The sequence below is a fragment of the Tachypleus tridentatus genome, chromosome 6, assembly GCF_004210375.1.
Source record: "Tachypleus tridentatus isolate NWPU-2018 chromosome 6, ASM421037v1, whole genome shotgun sequence".
Taxonomy (NCBI): Eukaryota; Metazoa; Arthropoda; class Merostomata; order Xiphosura; family Limulidae; genus Tachypleus; species Tachypleus tridentatus.
In genome coordinates, this window is record NC_134830.1 from 106639033 (window position 1) to 106665314 (window position 26282).

A 26282-nucleotide genomic window follows, 5' to 3' on the forward strand; every position below is an offset into this window, starting at 1 on the left:
TGTTGGCGAGCTCGTTCCCATGAATACCAACATCGCACAGTATTCAGAAAAACAGGATAGAAAAAGATGTTAAAGAGAACTAAGCAAGTCAGTATAAATAGTGTAGTTTGCGTACTGCTTAGTTTCTATGTGATCCAGGGCAAGAGAAATGGTGTACAGTCAGCAGTGAACACAAAAGCTGTAGAAGGGATTATGTGCACAACCACCAAACAACAAACCATGGCAGAGCCCACACAGTTATCTGATTTTGTATAATCTGTATACATAGGAATGGAAGGATGGTTTGAAAGATGTTCAGTAAATAACAGACAGTATTTCCAATCAAGGAGTGTCTACTTTTCTCACATGACTTAAAAACAGGTCACATTTGGGGAATGTAAGAAGCCGTGGTGGGATGGGCTGACCAGTGGATTCTGCAATATTATCCAAGGACAGACCCAATTCACCCAATTGCACCTGGATGCGAAGGCCAAAAGGAGAAATGGCAGATTGTCTGTTCTGAAAAAGTATGACCCATTGAGGAAGGAAAATGCAACCGCAGGTGGGATGCTTTGGTAAGGAATGAAGTTTCAAAGCATATAGTAAAGACAGTTGGAAACGGTAGAAGTGCAGAGAAGGTTCACATGACTATGTATAAGCTCTGAACTCGGAAAGCCCCAGTGCAGAGCAGAAGTCCATGACAATGAATGGGGTCCAGCATCTTTAAGGCTGAGGTTCTGGCAGAGCCATAGACCAGTGATCCATAGTCAAGTTTCAATTGAATAAGGGCACAATATATCTTTTGCATAGAACATCAATCTGCTCCCCAAGTGGTGGAAAAGAGGACCTGGAGGATGTTCAGTGCTCTTGCACATTTGACCCATAGCTGTTTGATGTGTGGTATAAAGGTCAGCTTATGGTTAAAGATAAGCCCCAAGAACTTTGTCTCAGGGACCACAGGCAGTACAACTTTGCTGATACGGAGTTCAGGATCAGGGTGAATACCCCGTTGATGGCAAAAGTGCATGGAAACGGTTTGAGAGAGAGAGAAGTTAAACTTGTTGCCGTGATCCACTTCAGTGATGGCATTAATCTTCATACTGAAAAATGTGACACTCAAAACACAAGCCTGTGGGACTCCAAGTTCCTGTAAAAAAGAACGGGAAAGTGTCGAACCCACAAGAACTTGGAATCTCCCCTTCGTTAAAAAACTTTTAATAAAAATGGGCAAATGACCACATAACCCATATATATGAAGGTCTCGCAAAATGCCATACCTCCATGTTGTATCATAAGCTTTCTCAATGTCAAAGAATATTGGTACAAGATGTCATTTGAGAAGGCTTCTCTGATTGATGTTTCAAGTCAAATCAGGTGATCAATGGTGGAGCACTGTTGTTGGAACCCACACTGGGTGGGTGAGAGGAGGTTGTTTGATTCGAGAAACCAAACAAGATGAGCATTAACCATCCTCTCTAAGGTCTTACAGAGACAGCTCGTGAAAACATTTGGACGGCAGCAAGAAAAGCAGAATAGATGGCAAAGCATTTCACAGTGTATATCATCAGGTCCAACTGATGAACTACCAGACTGATGAATAGCAAGTTTGAGTTCCACCAATGTAAATGGACGATTATAGTCATAGAGACAATCAGCTCAAAAGGAAGGAGGTGATTGCTCTGCCCTAGTCTTGATGGCTAAGAAGGTGGAGGAAGAAACAGAAGTGTTAGATACCCAGCAAAAGCATTCACTTAGAAATGCTCTGGGTATCAACTATTTCCTGGCCATAAGAGAATAAGATTGAGGGGGACAAAATTATATTGCTACGGACCTTTTGAATCTTGTCCCATATGACTTTGCAACTGGAGGTAGAAGATATGCTGGTTGTGAACTTAATCCAAGATTCCTTCTGGCTTTGATGTCTTACCCACCGACCATGTGCACAGGTTTGCAAGGAACCATAACATGACATCTTTGAGTGACCAAACTGCTGACACTGGAAACATTGGAGAGGGTTTGGAATGTATGGCTATACCTGCAAGTAAGATAACCTGCCTTTATGGTGGCAGGTGGACGTGGTGATGTAAATGTCAGAATGAGGATATTGGTCAGCATCGTAATTCCATCTTTGCGAGTGGAGATATGCCTCACTGCAGAAACTCCTTGTGTGGAGAAACCAGCAAGAATTTCTGATTCAGGGATGTTCTACAAATCTCTCTCAATAATAACTCCTCCTGACGAATTCAAAGTAGCATGAGGTGTAACCTCAATAGGTATACCCCCAAATCACCTTTGAATGCAATAGAAGTTCACTGTGTTGAGATGTGGATGTTTCCACCAATATATCACCAGAGCAAAGCTTCTTTACCAACTTTGGAGAGCCAGTAAGTCCCTCTAGTCCCTTTTGAAAGAAAAAGGGAGATATCTGCCCTAAAGGTTTGTCTGAAGAGAATGTAGTATAAGAAAATGAGGTACAACAGGTGTTACAGATGTTGCATATTGCTGCTCAGGATCTTCAAGACGTGGTTTTTTCATTATTTTATTTAAGTTTTTATTTGGAGGGTCCATAATAAAAAAGGAAATTTCGGTGCCCACTGACCCCACCCACCATGGAGCCCTATGAGGGTACAATCTACAAGGTCAAACAAGGACACTGCAGCAATGCCAGGGTTTTGTGAGCACTATACCCAAACACCAGCATCAGATATAATGTCTACAACATCTGTTGAGAACATCCAATACTGGTACTTGGTTGACCCTAGCCCAAGTGGACTAGGCAACTGACCCAAGGGGAGCCATCCTAAGGCCACTCATCTTGAGGAATTAAAGGCCAAAGTGGTGTGTTAGGTTTGGACCCTCAACCACCAGGATCCTTTCTTCCTCTTCACAGGTCGCCACACACAGCAAACACGTGGGTGGATGTTTAGATCCCAGTGGAGGTAAACTGAAAAACAGAACCTTCCCTGGGAGGTCCCCTCACCATGTACAGGAATCCACACCAAGGGATTAATATAAGAAAGAGTCAAAGTTTATTTGTCTAGCTTACTATCAACCTCATTTAAATAAGAGTATTAACTATTACTACCACATTTTGTGTTTTAGTCATACATTTATTATATTTCATCAACAACAAATACACATAAAAGACAATGCTCTTATTGTAAAGAAGTTTTGTACCTGAGTACATCAGTGGTAAGATTTGAGTCGAGTGGATGACAGTTTCGTATGTGAGGATTGGAGTGGAGTAGATCCTCAGAACTCTGTTGCACTGTTGGAGAATGGATTAACAGGGCTGACTGTAAGAAAACTAAAGCTGTTAATAACTTAATACTACAAACCAAACTCAGTTTACTGCTACACACTCATATTAGTATAAGATACCAAAAGTTAACATCTTTTGAATTTTACACTGGAATGAAGCATCTTACTGATGAGAATCTTGAAAGCTTCTAGTAGTACATCAACACCAACCACTTTAACTCTAGACCAGCCCTTTCTCAAAGCATATACAATTACTTATTAAATACAAAATTGAAACAATGGTAGATAAATTTGAAAAATAAAACTACAGAGAAAAAAAATATAATTATCACAACAGACTTATGATCTTTGTTACCTGAAGAAAGTTCACTGTTGTAATATATTTACATGAGATTACAAAAAATGATGGCCTGTTTCTAAAAGACAGACATATTAAAAGTTGCTCTGAGAAAAGGACAAAAATAAAATTGTAAAAGTGATGTGTAGCTTGTCTAAATTTTCTTTGTCCAAAAACAAGATGCATGTTTCAGTCTCGCTGCTGGATTTTCCAACAAAATAAATTATAGTTCATCAAACAATATGTTACTGACTACCATCTCCATAACAGTACTTTACTTTCAGAAAACAGCAGGATGTAGGAGGAATTCATTATGTGTAACTGCAAATAAGGGTTGGTAATTGAAGCAATATCTTAGAACTAAAAAAATATACTCTATAAGTGTTTTAGTTATCACATTCTGATTGAACATAAAATTGTTTTTGCTAAGAGAATTTTAATTCTACCTTAAACAACTGTGGGGCAAAAAATAAACTGTCTTCATTCATAGGTTGTATACAAATATGAAACTTTTTTTACTTGTTAAATACATTTCAGAAACACTGAACTAGCATCCAAGTGTAAACACTGAAAGATCTTCGTAATAACAAGGTATACAGTACTATGCAAATACGGGACTACAATTGAGTGCGAGCACTTAGAAGTTATTAAAAACAATCTTCACTACTTTTTAGGCCCGGCATGGCCAAGCGCATTAAGGCATGCGACTCGTAATCTGAGGGTCGCGGGTTCGCATCCCCGTCGCACCAAACATGCTTGCCCTTTCAGCCGTAGGGGCATTATACTGTGACGGTCAATCCCACTATTCGTTGGTAAAAGAGTAGCCCAAGTGTTGGTGGTGGGTGGTGATGACTAGCTGCCTTCCCTCTAGTCTTACACTGCTACATTAGAGACGACTAGCACAGATAGCCCTCGAGTAGCTATGTGCGAAATTAAAAAAACAAACAAACACTACTTTTTAAGGTGTACGCATACAAAAGATTCCACTAATACTAAATTTATGAAAGCCTATATAACACATAATGACACTAACATATTGATAAGATCAGCTTAATTACCCACACTCACACTGACATATGGCTAAGATTAGCTTCATTACCCACACTGACATTAACTTAAACCATACAGTTTCATAAATCACATATATAAATTTTTTTTTTCCACCAACCTTAAGGAAGACAGGACATGAATCTTTGAGATGAGGACAAGGTGACCAGAACCAACTGGGTAAAGGTCCAGTCTGGGCAGTGGACACATAATATCCTAAGGCTAATGGCTGCTGTAATAGTTGAAGTGGTTCCTCTTGGGCATCAACTCCCAAGCCACCAGAACTCTAAGTAAAATATTAACAACAGAAATAAACAGAAACACTAGTAAGAAAAATATAACATTTATAAAACGAATTCTGCACAGTTATAGTGCTCAGCAAATACAAAGAATTTTATATTTCCTTTGTTTTAAGCTTTACACACAAAAACAATTTTTAGTGATTCTTCTTTACAAAATGTACTTATGTATTATAATGTGTTATATAACTTGTTTATATTATTTATGCATAAAGTTAATACAAATACATACACAAACTAAGGTTTCTTACCTTAAATTTTAATATATCTAGAGTAAAATGAAATCAAATCTTGTAGTCACATACCCTAGTAACTCCACTGTGTGGAAAAGGTGAATGCCTACCACCTACACCACTGGGACTTCCTAGTTGAGAAACAGAATCTCGGCGTGGAGAACCAACTGGACTTTGTGTTGGACTCTCTGTCCATCTAAAAAGGTCATTAATATCTGGACCAACATTTATATCATCATCATTTAAAGCTTGAAAGATGTCATCATCTCCAAACGTTGTGCCCAGTGGCTCAATATGCTCTTGATGAAATGCTGCTTGTGTGGACTAGAGACAGAAAATATTGTATTAAATTATCATACCATGGTCTTTGAATTTAGAAAAGGTCTTAAGATACTTTAATTTCAATAAGTCTTCTCCTGAAGTAATTATTGAAATAGGCAAGCATAAATAATTTTTTTATTAAAATAATGATTTTCTCAATAAATGAAGTTCTTCTGCCTAAGTCATAAATCATGCACACAATAAAACAATACTTAAATTTTATTTTTCATAATTAAAAGAAACTTAGTCATTAACCAACTAGAAGTGTAACTGGTAAAACTACAAATTGATAATGTTAACATTAACTTGTCTATAGATGCTGAGGAAATATTTGAACCAAACTATACAAGCCAATCACACTTTCTAAATGCTTTAAATAACACTCCCAAACTAAAAGGCTGAACATACTAGTCATGCTTATATTACATTCATATATAATTTCTTATATTTCTAAACAACAGACCATAACTAAAATAAACCACAAAAAATCTGTTAATTTCATTTAGATTCAAAACCATTTTTTGTTGTTTTTTATATGAAAAGATAAATTATAAAGAAAATTTCCTTTCTAAACCAAGTAATACTGACTAATTTCAGAACCTATGGATCTGTATTTTATATGCCAGTAAGATTTTTTCATGCTTAACTATAACTGAAAATGTTTCTTACCAATTAAGGTACTATTGAAACATTCCTTGGATTTTAAGGCCAATTCAATGATGAAGTAACTGGCAGCACATGAAATTCTATTTTGAGTCTTTTACTGCTGATACCATAATTATTTTAAAGTTTAAATTTATTGCTTTATGACCTAATTCAATTTATTTTCTATAACATTTGTTAATTTTTTAAAGCTGTTTGCAGATATAAAATTTACACATTATCATCCAGACCTTTCAATTACCATTAGGAAATAATTTATAATACTGTGTGATTAAGCTAAAATGTACCTGGGCAGTAGCTGAGGTTGGGAAAACCAATATGTGAGTGCAACTGGCATCTTCTGGTGTACTAAGATCACAAGAATGGCAGCTACTACTAAAATGGTCATCAGGAGTGAATTCTCCAGGCATGATACGAAGTGCTGAGTCAGGCTCTAAGGAAACAAGACATGCTGAGAGGATACAGGGTGTGTCAGAAGGTCCCAAGACAGCACACTGCCGACACAGTTCCCACAGGTGCCGGCTGTACTGCAACAAAGATCGTCGACTCAAGAGAGCTGCCCAGTCTTTTAGTTCACCATGACCTAGGCGACCCAATCGACCAACCACCAGCCTCCATGGCTGGACTGTGGAAGACATCACACCAAGAAGGAAGTTAAGAAGTTTGTGGAGACCCATCCCTCGGGAAGATGCTTTTTTTCTTCTTGTTCTGTTGATTAAAGGGAAAAAATATTCCATGCATTATAAGATATTCCAGTCATAATCTGCTAGTATTTAAGTTTCATGTCCTAACTAGAAAGAAAAAAACAACTTATATTTTGATAAAATTTAATACACTTTAATTTCACACACTGAAAATATAGGTGTAACTTTCCAGCTCCCAATGAATTAGTGCAGCAGAGTAATATCATCAACATCACAATTACTTCTATTTTATAAAACAAATCATGAAAGCTCCTCACCTGTTAGGAATTTCAACATTTATACTACAAGTTTCAAGAAGTTCCCCCTTATCATTGGTGCAGGAAGCTACCAGCCATCTCTGGTCTTCTACTAAACAATAAGTACAGAACAAAATGTTTGATTTCTCCTGGCGATCACCAAACATTTCACCCAACTCTGTCTGCTTGTCTTTCATGGGTGCCAAAATGAAGGGAGGGCTGTATAGTCTATAAGGTCCTGAATTTTTCTCCTGAATAATCCAAAAAATGTATATACAATTCAATATTGATTGCAAATTATTCATAACTTAGATAAAAATTAACAGCTGGAAAAAATATTATTTTATAAATAATTATGAAACACATGAGTTAGAAATATAAGAAAAAATTCAATATTTATACTGACACCAGAAATCTTAATCAAATGTTTAACTTCCTGTGGTAAGCACAAGTATTTCAAAACTACAAACTGGTTTGTTCCTTGACACTGAAAAAAAAGTATATATACCTAGGCAAGGGAATGTTAGCCTGCATTTCTGTTTAGTTAGAAGATGGACATAAATTAGCAATGCATCATCCTTCCTAAGAAAGTGACAAAATGTTTTCACAGTTTTTCTTACTGACTTAGTTAATAAAACTAGAATATTCTGAAGGATATCTACAAATGTAACAATTTTTTGGAATTTGCATGAGGGAAGTTTGGTTTAAAAAAACCCACAAACATCAGCCAAAGTAAAAAATTCTGATAAGTTATTCATTTATACCATGAATATATGGTAGGGTAAACCAATCTGAGAATTATTCAGTTATGAGGGGAACTGTGTTTTCACTTACTATAAAAAACAAACAATTAATATAGAAGTCATGTTTCTATATTAAACATTTAATTATTCTTTTTTTATTAGAAATATTTTTAAGCCTTAAGTAGAAAGTAAATATTAGTTTTTAAATGAACATGAAGGTGTATTCAAACTACATTCAACAAAATTTCTTGAGTCAAAACCACATAACATTATATTTCTGGGTGAGAACCTCCACTCAATAATCTATCATATTAGAATAGTTTACTTTCATTTAGGTTACTGCTACCTAACAATTACTGTTACAGCATTACATGCAGAGTTTGTACACTTTCCATTATTTGAAATTCCAGGACTTTTGCAAGTCTACAGGACCAGAGAATTAGGACTTACAGAGGTAGAAGAGAGCAATTATGCAAAACAAACCAATAAAAGATTGTATATTAAAACAAAGGCTATCAATTTTTTCCTATTTCTGGATTTTGTTGTTTTAAATTAGAATAATAATATAATTAACTGAAACATGATCATGATTCATTTACAACCACTGAGTATTGGCCTAATTTCAAAATAGTTTCCAATGCAACAAACATGCATAACGACAGATTTGGAAATTAGCTGTTAACCTTTTCACAACTGAAGTCCCTCTAAATGCCTTTCTGCCCAAGGTACTACATTACATTCAAAATTTAATTATAATTCTTTAACATCAATGTATGTGAGTGAACTTAATATCATAATGTTTGTGATGATTCAAGGTTGTATTTTTTCCAAGTTTTAAGTCCTTTATTACAAAATAAACCTTTAAAACACTACTTAAAACCATGTGACCAATAAGCTACAAAAAATATTTACTTTGGCTCTTTATCTACAGTTGTACAATGGTAATAGAGTAGAGGTACATCTAACCACTACGATGTTTACATAACCTTTTGATTCTTTCCTTTCAAAGTACTCTGAATAAATATGGTTAAAACAAGTAGTAATTTTTTTCAACCCCTAACAGATGCCATGTCCACTTTCAGCATATTAGATTGAGCTTTATCCCTTCCATGTTATGCACAAGGGTGTATACAATAATTACAGAGTTAATTTTACAGTATGAACTAAAAACTGTTATTTCAAATTGGTACCAAGTCTTTTTTCACAGAGTACATACAATTGGTTATAGTACTGTTTGCTGCTTGATTGATTACAGCACTCATAAATGTTTCTTACTTAAACATGTTACAGTTAGAGATACAGTTTAAATTGTGTTTAGGTGTTACTATTATATTTTAGTTAATTACATATTAGTTACACTTTAAAATGCATATTTAAAAGATTCAAACATTTTTTAAATCTACATCATACTTTGCATCCATTCTCAAAGTTTACAATATTATGCAATAAATAAAAATTTCTGAAGAGTTGCATGTTTTCCAAAAAACTGTAATAAGCTTTAGGGGTACTGTTGACTTGTGTTGAGATGAATAATAAGTTTTAAAGGATAAGAAGGGAAAATAAAACATTTGAAATTAACTATACATGAAAATAAAAGGAGCTTAAAGTTATAATTTTCCTATAATGAAAGTGTATTTCCAATATGCACTTACCTTCCTCACATAATTAGCTATTCTAGTTCAGAGCTACCCTCTATATGCAAAAGTGTTTTTAACACTTCCCCTCCTTTGAAAATAACTCATTCAAATGTGTTTCTCATGCAAATCATTGTGAGATAACCCTCTACCAGTGAGAGTGTCATATGTTCTTGTTACATGTGATTCCCTCTATTCAATTCTACCAGTTTATCACTAAGTTTTGGCAGAAAACCAAAGCACTAATTTTCAATGATGAGGAAGTGTGAGAAGACGTAAGTATTGTTAGAAATACATTTTCATTATAAAGAAATTATAACTTCCAATGAAGTACATTACCTCTGCGTACATGATTAGCTAGAGTCCCACAATGAACAGGTGAATGAACTGGTGTGAGGGAAGAAAGAAGCATCCTTAAAGAGAATCCAAAGGACACACCTTGAGACCAGAGTCAGATTTAAAGATCTTATGTGGAAAATCAGGTATATTCTTCACCCATCTGAGAAAAGTGTCGTACATAAGAAACAGAGCACATCCAATTCATATGTGAGGGAGGAAATGTCCCCAGGCATCAAGTGGCTAGGGCATGACAGACCATACTCAGAAAGTCATCTAAATTCAAAACCCATGCCACTGTGAACTAACATCTACACAGGGTTAGGTTGAAAATCATAACATCTTCACCTCGAGGGCAAAAGACTAAAGAGGATCTAAAACCCTCCTAACTCCAAAACAGGTTATGTGTTAAGAACACAAGATGACATATCAGCCCAGGAGTCCACAACATCCAGAATCAAAAAGATGCATACCAAAGAGAAATTAATTTCCTCAACACTGAAACTGTCCAGAACCAAACCCAGGTACAATAACATCTTCTGAATAAGATATATCAGAAAAAACCAGAACAATCCCTAGTGTCTTTACCACGATCCACAACACAGATGGCGTGTGATTGTGGGAGGAAAATAGGCATTCACAATACATGTGGGAAGATTTATATTGATTAGTTCTATTCTAAGTCATACTAAGTCTAAGTAAGGAAAGATGCTGAAATAGAGGAGTAAGCCAATCAAATCAAAAGCTGAACCCAATTTGTGAGGGTGGATGGAGAAAGATCACAAACAGAGGATGGTTTCTAAGGTAGATGAACATGGGAGGTAGAATAAGGGATCCCAATCAAAGGGGTAAACTGCATTTTGATGTTTCACTCTCTTGTTTACACGTGTTTTATAGAGGAGTATATCATTTCATCTAGATCAGCAGAACACCATCACCCTACTATGCACTAAATTTTATTGATATTTTATGTCATTAAACCATTCAGGAGAATGCCTTTGTGGTCCACCACTCCAACAGCATGGAATTAGAAAATGGTAAAGACTCCTAAACCCCACTAGAAGGGTGGTGGAGTTCAGAGGAATGTCAACATCAGAGACAATGCAATAGGTGACCATGAAACCCTATTTTGAAAAGTTAACCACATCTTTTTATTCAATACAAAATATGGTAAGGATGACCAGTTACCCTCTTATGCTTTACAGGCATATTTATGAAACAATTTCATTGAGAGTATAACCCTCAAGAGATCTTGTAAAACACCCCATCTTAACAGGTGCATGGAACATATTAAACTCATCAGAATGGCTGAACAGTGCAAGTTTTAAAAGTTAAAGAATACTCGGTCAACTCACTACAGAGCAGGTTCTAAACAATGAGAATTACTATAAAAAGGAAAGTAAAGCCCCTAAACCCTAAGGTTTTATTTGGAAAAGCTTGTTCTTACATTGCTCATTCCAAGTCGACTGCCAACTGGCACAAAGGTGTGCCTTGAATACAGGAACATAGTCCATGTATGGAACAGGCACAACAGTGATAATGCCAGTGCAGACAGATTTTACTGCGGCGTTGGCAAGCTTGTTCCTACGAATACAAACATGGGCCAGTATCCTAAAAAACTGGAGAGAAGTAGATGTTAAAGGTAATTTGGCTAGCTGGTTTTGAATATCAGCAAGAACAGGGTGTGAACTAACATGAAGCGATTCCAGGGCCAGTAGAGAACTAAGCGAGTCTGTATAAATAGGGCAAGAGAGATGACTAACAGTTCAGCAGCAAACACAGAAGCTGTAGAGGGGGATTCTGTGTGCAACCAGTGAACCATAATAAACCATGGCTGAGCTCACACAGTCACCTAATTTTGAACCATCTAAATAAATAGGTATTGAAGGATGGTTCAAAAGATGTTCAGCAAATTATAGACAGTATTTCTAATCTGGAGTGTCTGCTTTTCTCAGGTGACTTAAAGATAGGTCACATTGGGGGACAGTAACAAGCCATGGTTGGATGGGCTGACCAGTGGATACAGCAGTGTTATTCTAAGACAGACCCAATTCATCCAACTGCGTCTAGATACGAAGGCCAAAAGGAGCAATGACAGATCGTCTATTCTGAAAAAGTATGGCCCACCGAAGATTGGTTGGTTGGTTGATTTAGTGTTTTATGGCATAAAGCAGCTAGGCTATCTGCACCAAACGTCCGGTAAAAAGGTAAAAATAAATTAAATGTAGTAAAATAAATAAAAGGAAATGAAGGTAAAACAAAACATCATTGAAAAACAGAAAAAGCATAAAACCAATGTTGACACCTAGTCTACAATGTTAAGAGAGAAAGTAGAGTAAGAGAAGTTGTAAAGGACTTTCTCTAGCATAATGGTAATGATCATAACCTGCCAGGAAAACTGACAGGTAAGTACAGGAACCACCGTCAGTCACCTGAAGTTGGCCTTTCCAGTCCTGGTGTCGAGTTATTTAATGTTCTGGCCATTTTCCAATTTCAAATCAAACTAGAGAGATTGAGACTCTTAAAAAGGTGTAATGAATAAATATCAAACACACAAATGATATTAAAAAGATAAATGGCCATTAAAAAAACTAAAAACATTATCAAGATAGACAGTGTCACTGTCACGAATAACACTGTCTAATGTTACGGACAAACTTTGGGACAGAACATGTTTAAAATAGTGCTGTCGTTGAGAGTCTTAACAATGGCAAGAAAGTAAAATGTGATTTGAGTGTTACACAAACTACACACTGGTGCAACAGTTCCAGATAAAAGAAAATGATGAGTTAAAAAACTGTTACTAATGTGAAGTCTAGTTAGAACAACTTCCTCCTTCCGTACCTTACAGAAGCTAGATGGCCAAAGTCCAATATAGGATTTTATTTGGAAAAGCTTTGTGTCGCGTTGCTCACTCCAAGTTGACTGCCAGACATCAGGAAAAACATTTTCCTGCCAGATTCAGTTAAAAACAAGCAGAATAATAGAAAGAGATGCAGGAGATAGATGGCGCTGCATTTTGTAGTGTACATCATCAGGCCCAACCAATGTACTGCCAGACCGATGAAGGGCCAATTTAAGTACAACCAGTAAAAAGGGACGATTATAGGCATAGAGACATTCAGCTTGAAAGAACAGAGGTGTTTGCTCTGCTTGAGTCTTGATGGCTAAGAAGGTGGAGGAAGAAGCAGAAGTACTAGATACCTGGCAAAAGCTTTCACCCAGAGTATCAGTGATGCTCCAGGTATCAGCTATTTCCTTGCCATCAGAGAGCAAGATCGAGAGGGGGATGGAATGATACTGCCTGCTGACCTTTTGAATCTTGTCCCATATGACTTTGGAACTGGTGGTAGAAGATATGCTGGTTGTGAACTTAATCCAAAATTTCTTCTGGCTTTGACGGCTTACCCACCAAGCATGTGCATGGGTCTGCAGGAAAGCGTTGTGGTGCGAGAGTGTTCGATACCTACGAAAAGTATCCCAGGCCCATTTCTGGGCCTTCCGTTCCATGTGCCAGGCAGGATTCCACCATGGACGAAGATATTATGGAAAATGCGTCGAGGTTTTAGGAATACACTGAGCAGTAGCCTGTATAATACAGTCAGTTACTGCTGCCACACAGTTGTCTATTGATGGCTGACAGACAATGGCAGGATAAAGTTCTATAAGAGCAGTGAAAGAGCTTCCATCGGGGCACACGGGTTGGGTGACATTGACCACAGCTAATCTCTCTCAAAATTATAGAAAAATGATCCCTTCCTCGTGGATTATTGTCAACCCTCAAAAGAAAAATGGGAGAATAGTGAAGGGGAGCCAATTGAGAGATCAGTAGCAGTAAAGAACTGATTAGGTACATAGAAATAAGTACAAGGAACAGTATTGAAAAGAAAAAGGTTGTGATCAGAGAGCATACGCTATTGAGCAGCCTATCCTATCAACATTAGCACTTCCTCAGAGGGGATAAGGTCCATTAAAGTCCCCCAGGATTAAAAAGGGAGACAACAACTGTTCAATGAGAGCATCAAGGTTCGAGTGATCATAGGTCTCTCCAGGTGACAGGTAGAGAGAACAAATAGTAATGGTACGACCCAAGGAAATATGAATGGCTACGGCCTCCAAGGGTGTGTTGAGTGGCAAAGAGAGGGTAGGCACATGCTGATCAACCAACAATGCCACCCATCCATGCACTCGTCCATCACAAAACCTGTCATTTCTGTACAAAGAAAACTGCCGAAAAGTGACTGTACTGGCAGGTTTCAGAAATGTTTCCTGTAAGAAAAGACAAACAGAATGGTAGGAAGCAGATTATAATGTAAACCTTGACAGTTCCATTGCATCAAGGTAGCCATATTTATTTACATGTAAGTGATGTGGGTGGAGAACCCTTCTGTTTACGCCCACGTCTTTTTTCATCACTGTCTTTATTTGAGGGAGGTCTATCGACCTCCATGGATCCTGCCTTAGGTCGTTTGGGCAGGTCTTTGTTGTTGGAAGAGGATTCCAGTGACTGAGGATCTGAACAAATGATCGTTTTAAATCTTGGGGTGGGAGAAGAAGATGTGTCCAAGGAAATGCCTGTACCCAAATCCAAAGGAAGGATTTGTTGGAATGTATGGAAGGGACAGAGATGGGTGTTGAAGTTGATTCATCAACCTTTTAAAACATGGAGGTCAAAAGACTTTTTATTTGTTTTGAAAACGATTCTTTTGGAGGCACAGAAAGATCCATCTGCACTCTCACTGTAGTAGTGGGATGGAGTTCAGCAGCATATGTCTGAAATGAAGTGGTGGACAGCAACTTGCAAGCCTAAGGATAAGTAATGTTGTGAAATGTTTTCAAACATTGCACCTCTTTTTCTTCCAGCCATTTAGGGCAAGAATGAAAGTAGGACAAGTGAGAGCCATTGCAACTGATGCAATGAGAGTCCATTTCACATTCGTAGGCATCATGGTCCTTGCCTCCACAATGAGCACACATCAAGGAACCATGACATGACACCTTTGAGTGAAACTGGAAACATTGGAGAGGGTTTGGAATGTATGGCTGTGCTATGCAATTAGATAACCTGCCTTGATGGTGGCAGGTGGACGTGGTGACTTAAATGTGAGAATAAGGACATTAGTCAGCACCATAATTCCATTCTTGCGAGTGGATATATGCCTCACTGCAGAAACTCCTTGGGTAGAAAAACCAATGAGAATCTCTGACAATTCCCTGAAACTGGAAATATTGGAGAGGGTTTGGAATGTATGGCTATACTATGCAATTAGATAACATGCCTTGATGGTGGCAGGTGGACTGAGAATGAAGACATTAGTCGGCATCATAATTCCATTCTTGCGAGTGGATATACGCCTCACTGCAGAAACTCCTTGGGTAGAGAAATCAATGTGAATCTCCGACTCTGGGATGTTCTTCAAATCCCTCTCAACTATTACTCCTCATGACGAATTCAAAGTGGCATGAGGTGTAACCTCAATAGGTATATCCCCTTTGAATGCAAGAGGAGTTCACTGTGATATGTGAATGTTTTCACCAATATGTTACCAGATTGAAGCTTTTTTACTGACTTTGGAGATCCGGCAAGTCCCTCTAGTCCCTTCTGAATGAAAAATGGAGACATTTGCCCTAAAGGTTTGTCTGAAAGTGAATGCAATATAAGAAAATGAGGTATAACAGGTGGTACAGATGGTGAGAATTGCTGCTCAGAATCTTCAAGACGTGGTCGTTTACGTATGGACTGTTTCCTCACTATTTTATTAAGATTTTTAATTGGAGTATCCATAATAAAAAAAGGAAAATTTTGGTGCCTTGCCCACCATGGAGCCCTACGAGGGATGCACTACAATGTCAAACAAGGACACTGCAGCAATGCCAAGGTTTTGTGAGCACTATATCCAAACACCAGCATCAGATACAATGTCCCCCAACACCTGTTGAGAATATCCAACACTGGTACTTGTTTGACCCTAGCCCAAGTGGACCAGCTGATTGACCCAAGGGGGGCCACTCAAAGGTTGCCCATCTACAGGAATTCAAGGTCAAAGTGGTGTGTTAGGGTTGGACCCCTCAACTGCCTGGATCCTCTCATCCCTTCACGGGTTGCCATACACGGCAAACATGTACAGGAGTCCATACCGAAGAGTGCTGGATGGTAATGGGTTCCTGAGACAGAGGGAAAGAAATGGGTATCTGTGATAAAGATAAAGGGGAAAGAAACTGTAGGATAAGTTGTTCTGAAAAAACAATAATAACCCACTGATTTGTGATGAAACGTCTCTTCAGAGGAAAACAGTCGCGCAATCGTGCTCCCACCAGGTAGTAACCTATGCTGTTGACATCTTGCCAATCTACATAAAAAAGAACAACGAAATACGGAACCCCTGAAAGAAGAAACAGATAAAGACTGAAAAGAACTAGGATGGGAAACAGAAATAATGGCATGTCTTGATCCCAACTGTGACAAATGAGCTACCAATGAAGAAAGGGTGGAATGCTGCCACAGGGATAACAGGGATAAATCATGCAACAAACAGAGATGAGGATCATAAGAAATCATGGAAAGGGATATAACATCATATACCTGATAAATCATATCTAAAAATGTTGTATTAGGCCTAGCTGGTTCCACAGGTGTGACATAACAAAATCTGATGGTGGAAAAAGGTTATCAAAATCTTCATGAGAACAAACGGGTTTGTGAGAAAGTTGGGCACTTTGAAGAGAAATTGGCTAACCAATACAATGATTAATCTCTCAGCAAATAATCTTGGATAAATCTATCGACGGGTCTTGCCCACCTGCAGTTGGTGAAAAGGTAGTTGTAGTAGATGTGAGATCCAAAATGCTTACATTAACATCAGAATTCAGGGTAAATAATAATAAATCAAACAAATAGTGTACAGAGATGGTCAACTCCGTGGCCAGTGTGGCAAGCTCGAGCTTAGGAATCAACCTTTTCCATGATTTATTTTTTTTTATCATAAATTTGGTAACCAGCAACTGCAGTGCCTCATGTCATCACTAATGTCACGCACTTCATTACTGCCACAGACTCTCTCCATTTTGTGACGTCACTCTGGCTTAGATGTTTGTTATTGAGTGTGTATTGTTTTGCACGTGCTTGCAAACATATTTTTACTGTGCATCTTTCAAGTGTTTAGATATATTTTGTTTTTAATCCCATAATATGGATAAGTGGATAATTTGAAAACAAAAGAATCCAGATGATGGTGAACACTCAGAAAATATAGACAATTTAACTGATTCTGGTATTACTGCTGAAAAGAGAATGGCGCATGACTGGAGAAATGAAAGTTGGAAGATGAAATTTGCATTGATTGAAGAAGTAATAAACCAGTGTGTCTTTTGTGTAACAAAGGTTTTAGGAATAATAAAGTATACAACCTTAAGTAACACTTTAGCAATTTTCACAATGAATTTGATGTAAAATTTCCAGTTGATAGCAAAAATTACATGAATGAAATCAGCCATCTCAAAGCACAACAACTTCATGAACATAAGGGAGGCCAAAAACGATTTTTATCATTGATGGAACTAGTTACATTAGCCAGCTATAAAGCACCTTGGATTCTAGCTCAAAAAAAGAAATCACTTTCTAATGCTGAACTAGTAAAAGAAATATTGATTGTGTTCATTGAAACTCTGTTGGAAAATTGGAAGAGGTAAAATAATAACCTCCTTGCAAAACAATTACAAAAGAATGATTTGACACATTTTGCAAAGTGGAATAGTTTTCTAGAAAATAATAAGGACTATGATTTCTCTGATGCTAAAGATGATCTCTATGTAAACTAAATCAAAAATCTATCTCAAATATTTGAATCATGTTTCTCTGAATTTAGAAATTTTAAACTGATATTTGAATTTTTTCATGATCTATTTCAATTTGACCTGAGAACTTTCAGTAAGGAAATTACATCTTTTCTCTCTTTGGATAAGTGTGGATTTGAAGATGAGATGTTTACCCTGTAAAGTGTAGAACACACAAAAGGTAAACAAAAATGTTATTTCAGAAAGATGTGGCTCACTATTCTCATAAATGAGAGTCTTACATATTTAAAGATAATAATTTCAAAATTATTTTCCATGTTTGGATCCTCATGAGTGTATGACTCAACATTTTCTATGTTAGATTTTCTCAAGAGTAGAGACAGATCTCGGCTTACTAACATAAATTTAGAGGCACAGCTAAGATGCTCATTGAGCATAGATATTAAACCAAATTATACAAAACTTGTTGATGAAAACCCCCATCAATTTTTCACACTGAAGGTTAGTTGAAATGCAATTATTTTAATTAAACTAACACACCACAATTTTTTTTTAATGGTATGGCCAATGCTGTTTTCATTAGCCACAGGTGTGGTCTCTATGAAAATTAAGTTGCCCATCTCTGGTGCAGTAGATAAAGACAAACATGCAAAAACACAAACAAGAAAATGAATGGAGTGTAAACTGAAAATAAATGTTGCAGCTGTACAATCAGATATGATAAACAACCAGTTTGGAAATATAATTGTTAAACTTACAATGACAAGCCACATAATAGCAAAATTAGAAATGTCTAAAGAAAAGCACTGCCAAATTAGAGTAGAGACAGATTAGAATGAGTGATTTTCAATGGAGGAGAGGCAAAAAGACTTGTAACATACAAAAAAATAAATAAATTATGGGAATAACGTTACTGTATCATTTTGGAATTACATATTTAACAAATGGAAACTTTATAAATATTGTACAAAAATTAAAAGGTATGCATTTCTTTTTTCTATATGCTAATTTTAATTATTTCATTGCATTGTACATTGATGATAACAGCTAGAGTTAATGATACGGTAGTGAAAATAAAAAATATGAAGTATAAAAGTTTACCTTAAAAAACTTTTGATATCCTTTTGTAAGGTTCTATATATTATGAAAATAGAATACTAAACTATAAGATAAAAGTATTTTTATACTTAAAAAACGAAAATTGCCTCACACTTGAACTATTTTGAGAAGTTTTGGAGGAAAAACACTGCTACTGGAAAGACATAATTCAACTAATGTCATTCTTTGTGTATAAAATGCTATTCTACATTTACAGAATCTTAAAGGGATTTTGTAAGGAATGCTCAGAGTCATTGTACATTTTTCATGCATGTGTCCTTCCCAAGTCAAAGTGATATAAAATCTATCAGCCTGTGCTGAAAGTGTTGAAACACTTGTGGTTGCATGAATAGCACTTCTAAAATAAAGCTAAGACAAAAATTAACTATTAAAATTTACCAGCGAAGTCTGAGAAATCAAAATTGAAAAAAAAAACAAAAACAAACAAACAAACCAAAAAAAACATTCTCAAAACACTTTTTTTTATTACTTGTAATGGATTTGGTATTATCTGACTTTCTAGGAACTCCAGTCCTACTAAATTTGGAAAATTCTAATCCTTCACAAATGGTAACACTCTGAAAACATATTTTGTGCAACTGATGCTAACTTACATCCTTCATCTTGACAAACAGTTCCTTGCTAGCGGCAGGACCAAATCCTGTCAGGGATTTGATCCCTGGTTGATTGAAGAGAAGACGAGGACACTGAGAGAACACAGAAAAGGCCAGAGCTTTCAGTTCATCTTGATTATTACTTCTGGTTTCAGATTTACCCAAACAAAGAAGAGAATCTAACCTCACCATCTGAGAAAAGATGGTTTAAAGTTGAATGAATGGGATTTTTTTGTAATAAAATAACTATTTTTAATATAGATATGAAAAAGTATGTTTAGATGTCTCAATCAAACACCATAAAAATTTTTGAAAACTGACAAAAACAAATATTCCTAATAAGTAACTTAACAAAAATAATAACCATGCTTCATATTAGATATTATTTTCTGGTGTATAATATAAACATTAAAGTAACCATTTTCTACTATTTCTTTCTTTACTTCAATCAAACCAATATTCAAATAATGTTCTCTAAGGATTTACACTTTTTATTTACAAATTCCTGATAAATAATCAGTTTCTTTCACACTCTGTAACAAAATGAGTTTTGTTTTCTATTCAAATGAGCTAAACATCTCACAACTTGATGAATCTGTCTTCTAAGTACCTGAAGGTGGATGTTATTCTTAATATGTTCTGGTAAAAACTTCAACATGTGGGTGTAACACCTAAGAAGACCCACACTGGCTAGTCTATATAAATCATTGTCTATGCTGCCATAGGTGAATGGTTCAATTATGTAGATGACTAAGGCAGGAGGATGCTGCTCATCTTCCCTTTCCAAAGGATCTTGTAAGTTGAGACCAGAGTTTCCTGAGGTATTGCTGTAGCCATCCTGTTGACTATCTATTGTTACATCAACAATAATTTATAAACTATAAATTAATTTACTAACATCAGTGATACTGATCTCATAAGTCAACTTCACAGTCCATAAAACTTTCTGATGTTATTTTATAAAACTACCTATGTTTAGAGATAAGCCACAAGTGTTTCAAGTATTCATGCAACTATTTTCTATTTTTTTTCACAAATCCATTTACAAATTTTCAAAATGAGCCATGCTACTGATAATTAACCCAAAATATTTGTATAAAACAAAAAAACAGTTTTCCAGTATCAGCCATTCTTGCATTAAAACACCTAATAAAATGTGAATAAAGAAAAAGTTGATAAAACTCCAGTTTTGGCATTTACATTGTAAATAATTATTTAATTTCATGTTTGACTTTTTAATCAAAACACACATACCGTGTGTGTAAATCATACCATTTTCCTGGGGTTTAGGTGTGGAGGCTCGCTCCTTATCTTGACTTTCTGGTGTGCCAGGTGGTAATGGTGAAGCTCCAAGAACTGATGGTTTACAGCTAGGTGAATGGTTATGAACTGGGTTAGCCAGAAGACTGCAATCTAGTGACTGGGCAGCTAAGAATGGAGCTAACAATTTTAAAAACAAAAAAAGATTTAAAATAGCAATTAAGTATTGAGTAGACACAACTTTCTAGGTATCTAGTTGTACAAAATAAGATAGCACAATCTAGTAAATGTTTTTGTAATCTTAAAAACTGATCTAAACATGTTCATGCTAGCTTCTTTGTACTTTCTGGAACATGATTTATTTTTAGAATTTATTCAAAAAGTTGCAAAATCAAAAGCAACATTTTTAACATTCATCAATACAAATGAAAATCAACATAACAGTCATAAAAATTTCTTATAATTATGTGATTACTATCAGCTTTCTGCCAAACAATTCTAAAATTTACCATAAGGGAATACTTGCTTCTTTTATCCCCCATAAAAATAATAAACGGTTTATTATTAACTGAAAAAAATTCAATTTTAAAATACTTAGAACCAGTATAGATTTACCTAAAACTCAAAGTGATCTAGATGATTAGATATTAAATTCTGATTTTCTGGTATGTGATCATGGCATTTACCAGGTTTTAACTCAACTTTAAATTGAGAGAATTGCACCCATTATTCCAACTCCAATTAGTAGTAAAAATTAATTATAAATAATTTATAAATCTGACTTTGAATACAAATTACTGGTATGATACTAACCCAAATGATGTCGACAAGCCTGTGCATATAACTTCAGTTTACTGGCAACTTGACTATCACCAATCATATTAAACCACTCATCAACAGGTTCATCAGCTAATTTCTTGGCAGTTGACTTCCCCACTCGCATAATTCCATCCCTAAGAACTTTGGTGATGGGGCTGTGTTGACCCAGCTTACATAATTCATATATGCTACTCAACTCTCTGAAAAAACTCCTTACACGGCTTAAGATAAACTCATTGTCAGGGGCTACAACAATGTATGCCACATCTTTTGGTAAAGAGTACGGTTCCAGAAGTAACTTGTCCTACATGTAAAATATTAAACAAAACTGTGTTAACTTGATGTCTCTCTAAGAAATATAATACAAACTCCAATGCACTGACATTTTAATTTATTTAGAATATCTGTACTATTATAATCTTTTTTTTTTCCATAGCTTTATATCAACTTTTTCTTTTTATAACAGCACAATAAATTCATTTTTTATAGTTCATATTTTGTATATTTCTACTTTCTTCACCTAAATTCTTTATCTCCCAAGATTATAGGGGAAAGCTTATGAAATAGATAGCTATTATGCCAGTTACATATTAAAAAGAAAATTACAGAGACACTGGAAATGGTCAATCACACTGTAATTCACAGAAAATTTTAATATTTGCAGAAAGTGAGTACTTTGTGATGAACTACACTCTAAAGCAAGAAAGGTGAAACATAAAGCTTGCTTTGTAACTTGTTAATTTTTTTTTTTAACTAGTCAGAATCAACTAATTTTTTGGATACAATATTTACTGAAGATATCAAACAGACTTTTAATTAATAGTTTTACAAAAACTTTCATAAAAAATGTATGAAAAACTAATTTGATAGAGACTGGATTTCAACCTTTAACTTGCACAACTAAATGTACTAGATTTCACTGTCATGCCAAATTGGCTTATTTATTTGCATGAAGGGTGATGACTTTCTTATGCACACCTAATGGTAAAACTTCCTGACCTCACTTGTGTATCCTTACAAAATTCTGCCAGCTTTCAGTAAACATTACAAGCCTTGTGTAAACTAAACATCAGATTTCTTAATTGAGCATTTTTTTTTTATAAAAGTCCAAGCACTGATGGTTTGCAATGCAAAGCGATTTTTATGTTAAGATTAGAAATACTTTTGTTCACATTTAAATGTTCAAATTTCATCTGTTATTTTGTTCTAACCTACTTCTGTACAAACACAATTTATTTAAATAACTTTGTAACCACTATAAACAAATACAAAATAAATCTAAATTACCCTTTTTTTCTTTCTATAATGACTGCAGACTGTAACAGAAAGCAATAATTACTTATTCTAAATACCTTAAGGCTCATAACAGTCTACACCAGTTTTTATCCAGTTTTATTGTTTGCCCTTTGAACAATATCTAATTAATAATCCCACAACACAAGTTGTAAACCACTATATAGACACATAGCTCACATTACACTATGTAACACAAATTTTATTCCTGGATAGTATGTGTTATTTCTTAATTGCTTATGTTGTAAAAGTACAGAAAATGGACATTTTTCCCTTCAAACTTTGCTTTTGTGACCTGGATAATGAAACTTAAAAATTAACCTATTTTCTATGTAAAAACGGGCAAATTTGCACATTTTCATTTACATAAAGTCTGAATAAAACAACATATGAATCAAGATTTACACGTATTTGCACTAAAGCTACACAAAAATGAACAAAAATGTTTAGAAGTGAGTAGTTTTGCAACTGCAATGTATATCACTTTCATGTATCAGCCCCATCATGTTTCATTATACTCTCCTTGGTAGCAGTGTTTAAAGTCTAGTATATCTTAGTGGAAGCACTCACCTTGCTCCTCTGAGTATGCTCCCATGTTCTCCTTGAATTTATTAAGATGAGCATCAAGGACATGGACTTTCAGAGACATCCTGCAGCCCATTTTGCTGTAGTTCTTCACCGGAGCCTCAACCATTTCCACATAATTTTCTGCCTTGTGATTGCCAAAGAAGCCCTGAACCACTGCGACAAAGTTACACCAAGCTTTTTTTCCCTTCCTACTGTGCTTCTTGGGAAATTCTGTGCACTCCAGGATCTTCTTTATTTGTGATCCAACGAAGACACCAGCTTTGAACTTTGCCTCAGACAGCTTAGGGAAGAAGTCTCAAAGGTACTTGAAGTCTGCAGACTTCTTATCAAGAGCTGTGACAAATTGTTTCATAAGACCCAATTTTATGTGCAATGGTGGGAACAACACCTTCTGGAGGTCCACTAGTGGCTCACACTTGACATTGTGCCTCCCCACAGAGAACTCTGTCCGTTGTGGCCAGTGCTTCCTGTTGTAGTGCGTTGCGTTGTCCTTGCTGTCCCAAAGGCAAAGATAACAGGAAAACTTGGTAAAGCCCCCTTGGAGACCCATCAGGAAAGCCACCATTTTGAAGTCTCCAATAACTTCCCACCCATACTCATCATATTTCAAGGCTTCTAGCAAGGTCTTGACACTGTTATATTCCTCTCTGAGGTGCACCAAAAGCTATTTAAATTTTAAAAGGTCTAAAATTTGTATAATATAAAATTTTACTATTTAATCAAGCAAAAACTGTCCGTCTTAACTTCTAGATGTTTTTTGCAGTGCTCGCAGGGTTTGTCTTGATCCCTGACAGGTATGCTGAAATATGCCTTGTAGGTTTCACACATTTTAGCAGATGCTGTCACAAAGTACTTTTTCGCTCTTATCTTGATAAACTGGCCATATACATAGCAGAATGCGTTTAGAGAATGCTTGCAGCTTCTTGATGCCATCTCTGATAAAATCAGATAGGTCTATGTGTTCACTTAGGCAGCTAGAACTAAACTGAAGTGGTGAGTCGTGAGCCCTTGTATATGTATATTTTACTATAGAAAGTTCTAGAAAATTCTAAAAGGTTCTTGAAAATTTTTGTAAGTTCAAGAAAATTCTCTATCTGAATCTACCTGGAATGTTCTGAAAAATGGGTAAATTTGAGAATTTCGTTACCCAGGTCACAAAAGCAAAGTTTGAAGAGAAAAAAAGGTCTTTACCATTTACTTTAGGCAAAAGCAATTGGGAAATAACACTTTCTGCCCAGGAACAAGAAAAAGTAAAACTTTTGTTACATAGGTTGTCATGTTAAACAACATAGTGCATAAGCATATCTTGTGAAGAATTATTACTATTATTTTTCATTACCTTACCTCATTTAACTTTTAAAATAATCTTCTAAAGTGTCCAATCTGAAAACTGCAAGATAAGCTTTCAAACTGAAGAACAAATTCATAATATTTGGTACTGAAAACTGTGTAGGAGTATATGTCATTTGACAGATTAAAACTTTGCCTTTCTTTTAAGTTATAAATGATATAAATCATCAGAGAATTACTGGCAACATGTGAAAGATGGAATGTGACAGGTGAGCAAGGCATATGGGTCTGATTTTCTAGTTTACAAAGATTGGAGGTTATAAAAATTAGATTTTGCCTTAAAAATACCTATATTATAATAAGTACTTTGCATTAAATTAGGTACTTCAGGGAGGGAGTGGTAAATAAATTAATTGGGGAAGACCTAGAGAACAAATGTCACAATTCTGAAAGGTTAAGGATTTATTTAACTACTACCTTTTCAAACTTATATAACAATAAATTAGATATATTAATTATGCTTTAATGCCAAGTTTATTTATATTTGTACACACTGATAATAAAGTAGTTTACATTAAACTTTGAAAGTAACTCTGTAAATGATTATTACATGCACACTTTGTTTAACCTGCAGGGGTTAACAAGTTAATTTACACTTCAGGTACTATGAAGAAATGCCAAACAGATATACATTGTTAGAGAAAACTGTTTCACAAGTTTTATTTTTTGGGGCTTGTGGATTAAGGTGGACAAATTACAGGATTATTTTGGTATATGCTGGTAACATTTAGTTACAATGTATTGTACATACACAAAAAAAAAATATAAATAAATATATGAATGGTATAAAAAATTATCAATTTTTTCATTTTTTTCATATTATTAAAAAACATGAGTTTTACATCATTATTACTTAGCAGACTATTAATTAACTAACTAAAAAGCTTTAGCTTGTTATATTTCAAGATGACACTTGACACATATTTTTTATTTTGGTAAAAACCAAAAAACTAAACAAATAAATAACTACTACAACAGACTACTCACCCAGAATTTAAGTGTGTAGGGAGAGAGAGCCAAACAGTCTTTATCAGAACCAACAAGTAGTGTAGGAATAGGCTGTGGTTCACACTGATCTTCAGTTCCTGAAATAAAGTAGCATGATTAATTAATAAAAGTATAAAATCTAACTAAGTGAATTTTCAATCTAAAAAAAAAAATGTAAAATTATAAAACAAATGCAACAAAACATTTAAAGAGACAAATGTCCTTTCTTCCTTCTATGAGAATACAGCTCATGATTTACTTTCACAAAATATGATTTTATGTTGGACCTTTCATCAGATCATTTGTCAATTTGATACTTAGAATAATTTCAGTTAGATCTATGCAGTCACAATTCAAGTGTAAATCACAAGCTTTTATTCTTCATCAAATAATTTTGAACAATAAGTAATTATTAATATGAGTAAGGTGTAATCACGAGCACTGGCATGGGTATTAACACTTTTACTAATAAAGCAGAAAACGAAGTTTCAACCTTCTTAGATCATCTTCAGGTTAACCTAAAGATGATCTAAGAGGGTCGAAATGTTGTTTTCTGCTTTATTAGTAAAAGTGTAAATACCCATAGGAACCATCCTGAGATACATTTTCACTTCAAGTGGGTTTCTCGTCATCATGAATCACAATCACTGCATAAATAACAATGTTTGAAACAGAAAACAAATTTA

The 26282-nt window shown here is 35.3% G+C and overlaps 1 protein-coding gene across 4 annotated transcripts in view; it reads right to left on the reverse strand.

Moving 5' to 3' along the window:
- The window catches only part of LOC143253248 (mediator of RNA polymerase II transcription subunit 13-like), a 111847-nt gene that overhangs the window by 3466 nt on the left and 82099 nt on the right, over nucleotides 1-26282 (reverse strand). For all 4 annotated transcript variants that reach the window (XM_076506794.1, XM_076506795.1, XM_076506793.1 and 1 more), the window contains exons 17-26: nucleotides 25597-25694; nucleotides 21373-21682; nucleotides 20572-20739; nucleotides 19910-20148; nucleotides 19300-19491; nucleotides 7102-7331; nucleotides 6428-6848; nucleotides 5229-5480; nucleotides 4746-4910; nucleotides 3157-3275 (exon numbers count right to left, since the gene is read on the reverse strand). In XM_076506794.1, coding sequence (XP_076362909.1) covers nucleotides 3157-3275; nucleotides 4746-4910; nucleotides 5229-5480; nucleotides 6428-6848; nucleotides 7102-7331; nucleotides 19300-19491; nucleotides 19910-20148; nucleotides 20572-20739; nucleotides 21373-21682; nucleotides 25597-25694 — 2194 coding nt within the window. The remainder of the gene's footprint in view (nucleotides 1-3156; nucleotides 3276-4745; nucleotides 4911-5228; nucleotides 5481-6427; nucleotides 6849-7101; nucleotides 7332-19299; nucleotides 19492-19909; nucleotides 20149-20571; nucleotides 20740-21372; nucleotides 21683-25596; nucleotides 25695-26282) is intronic.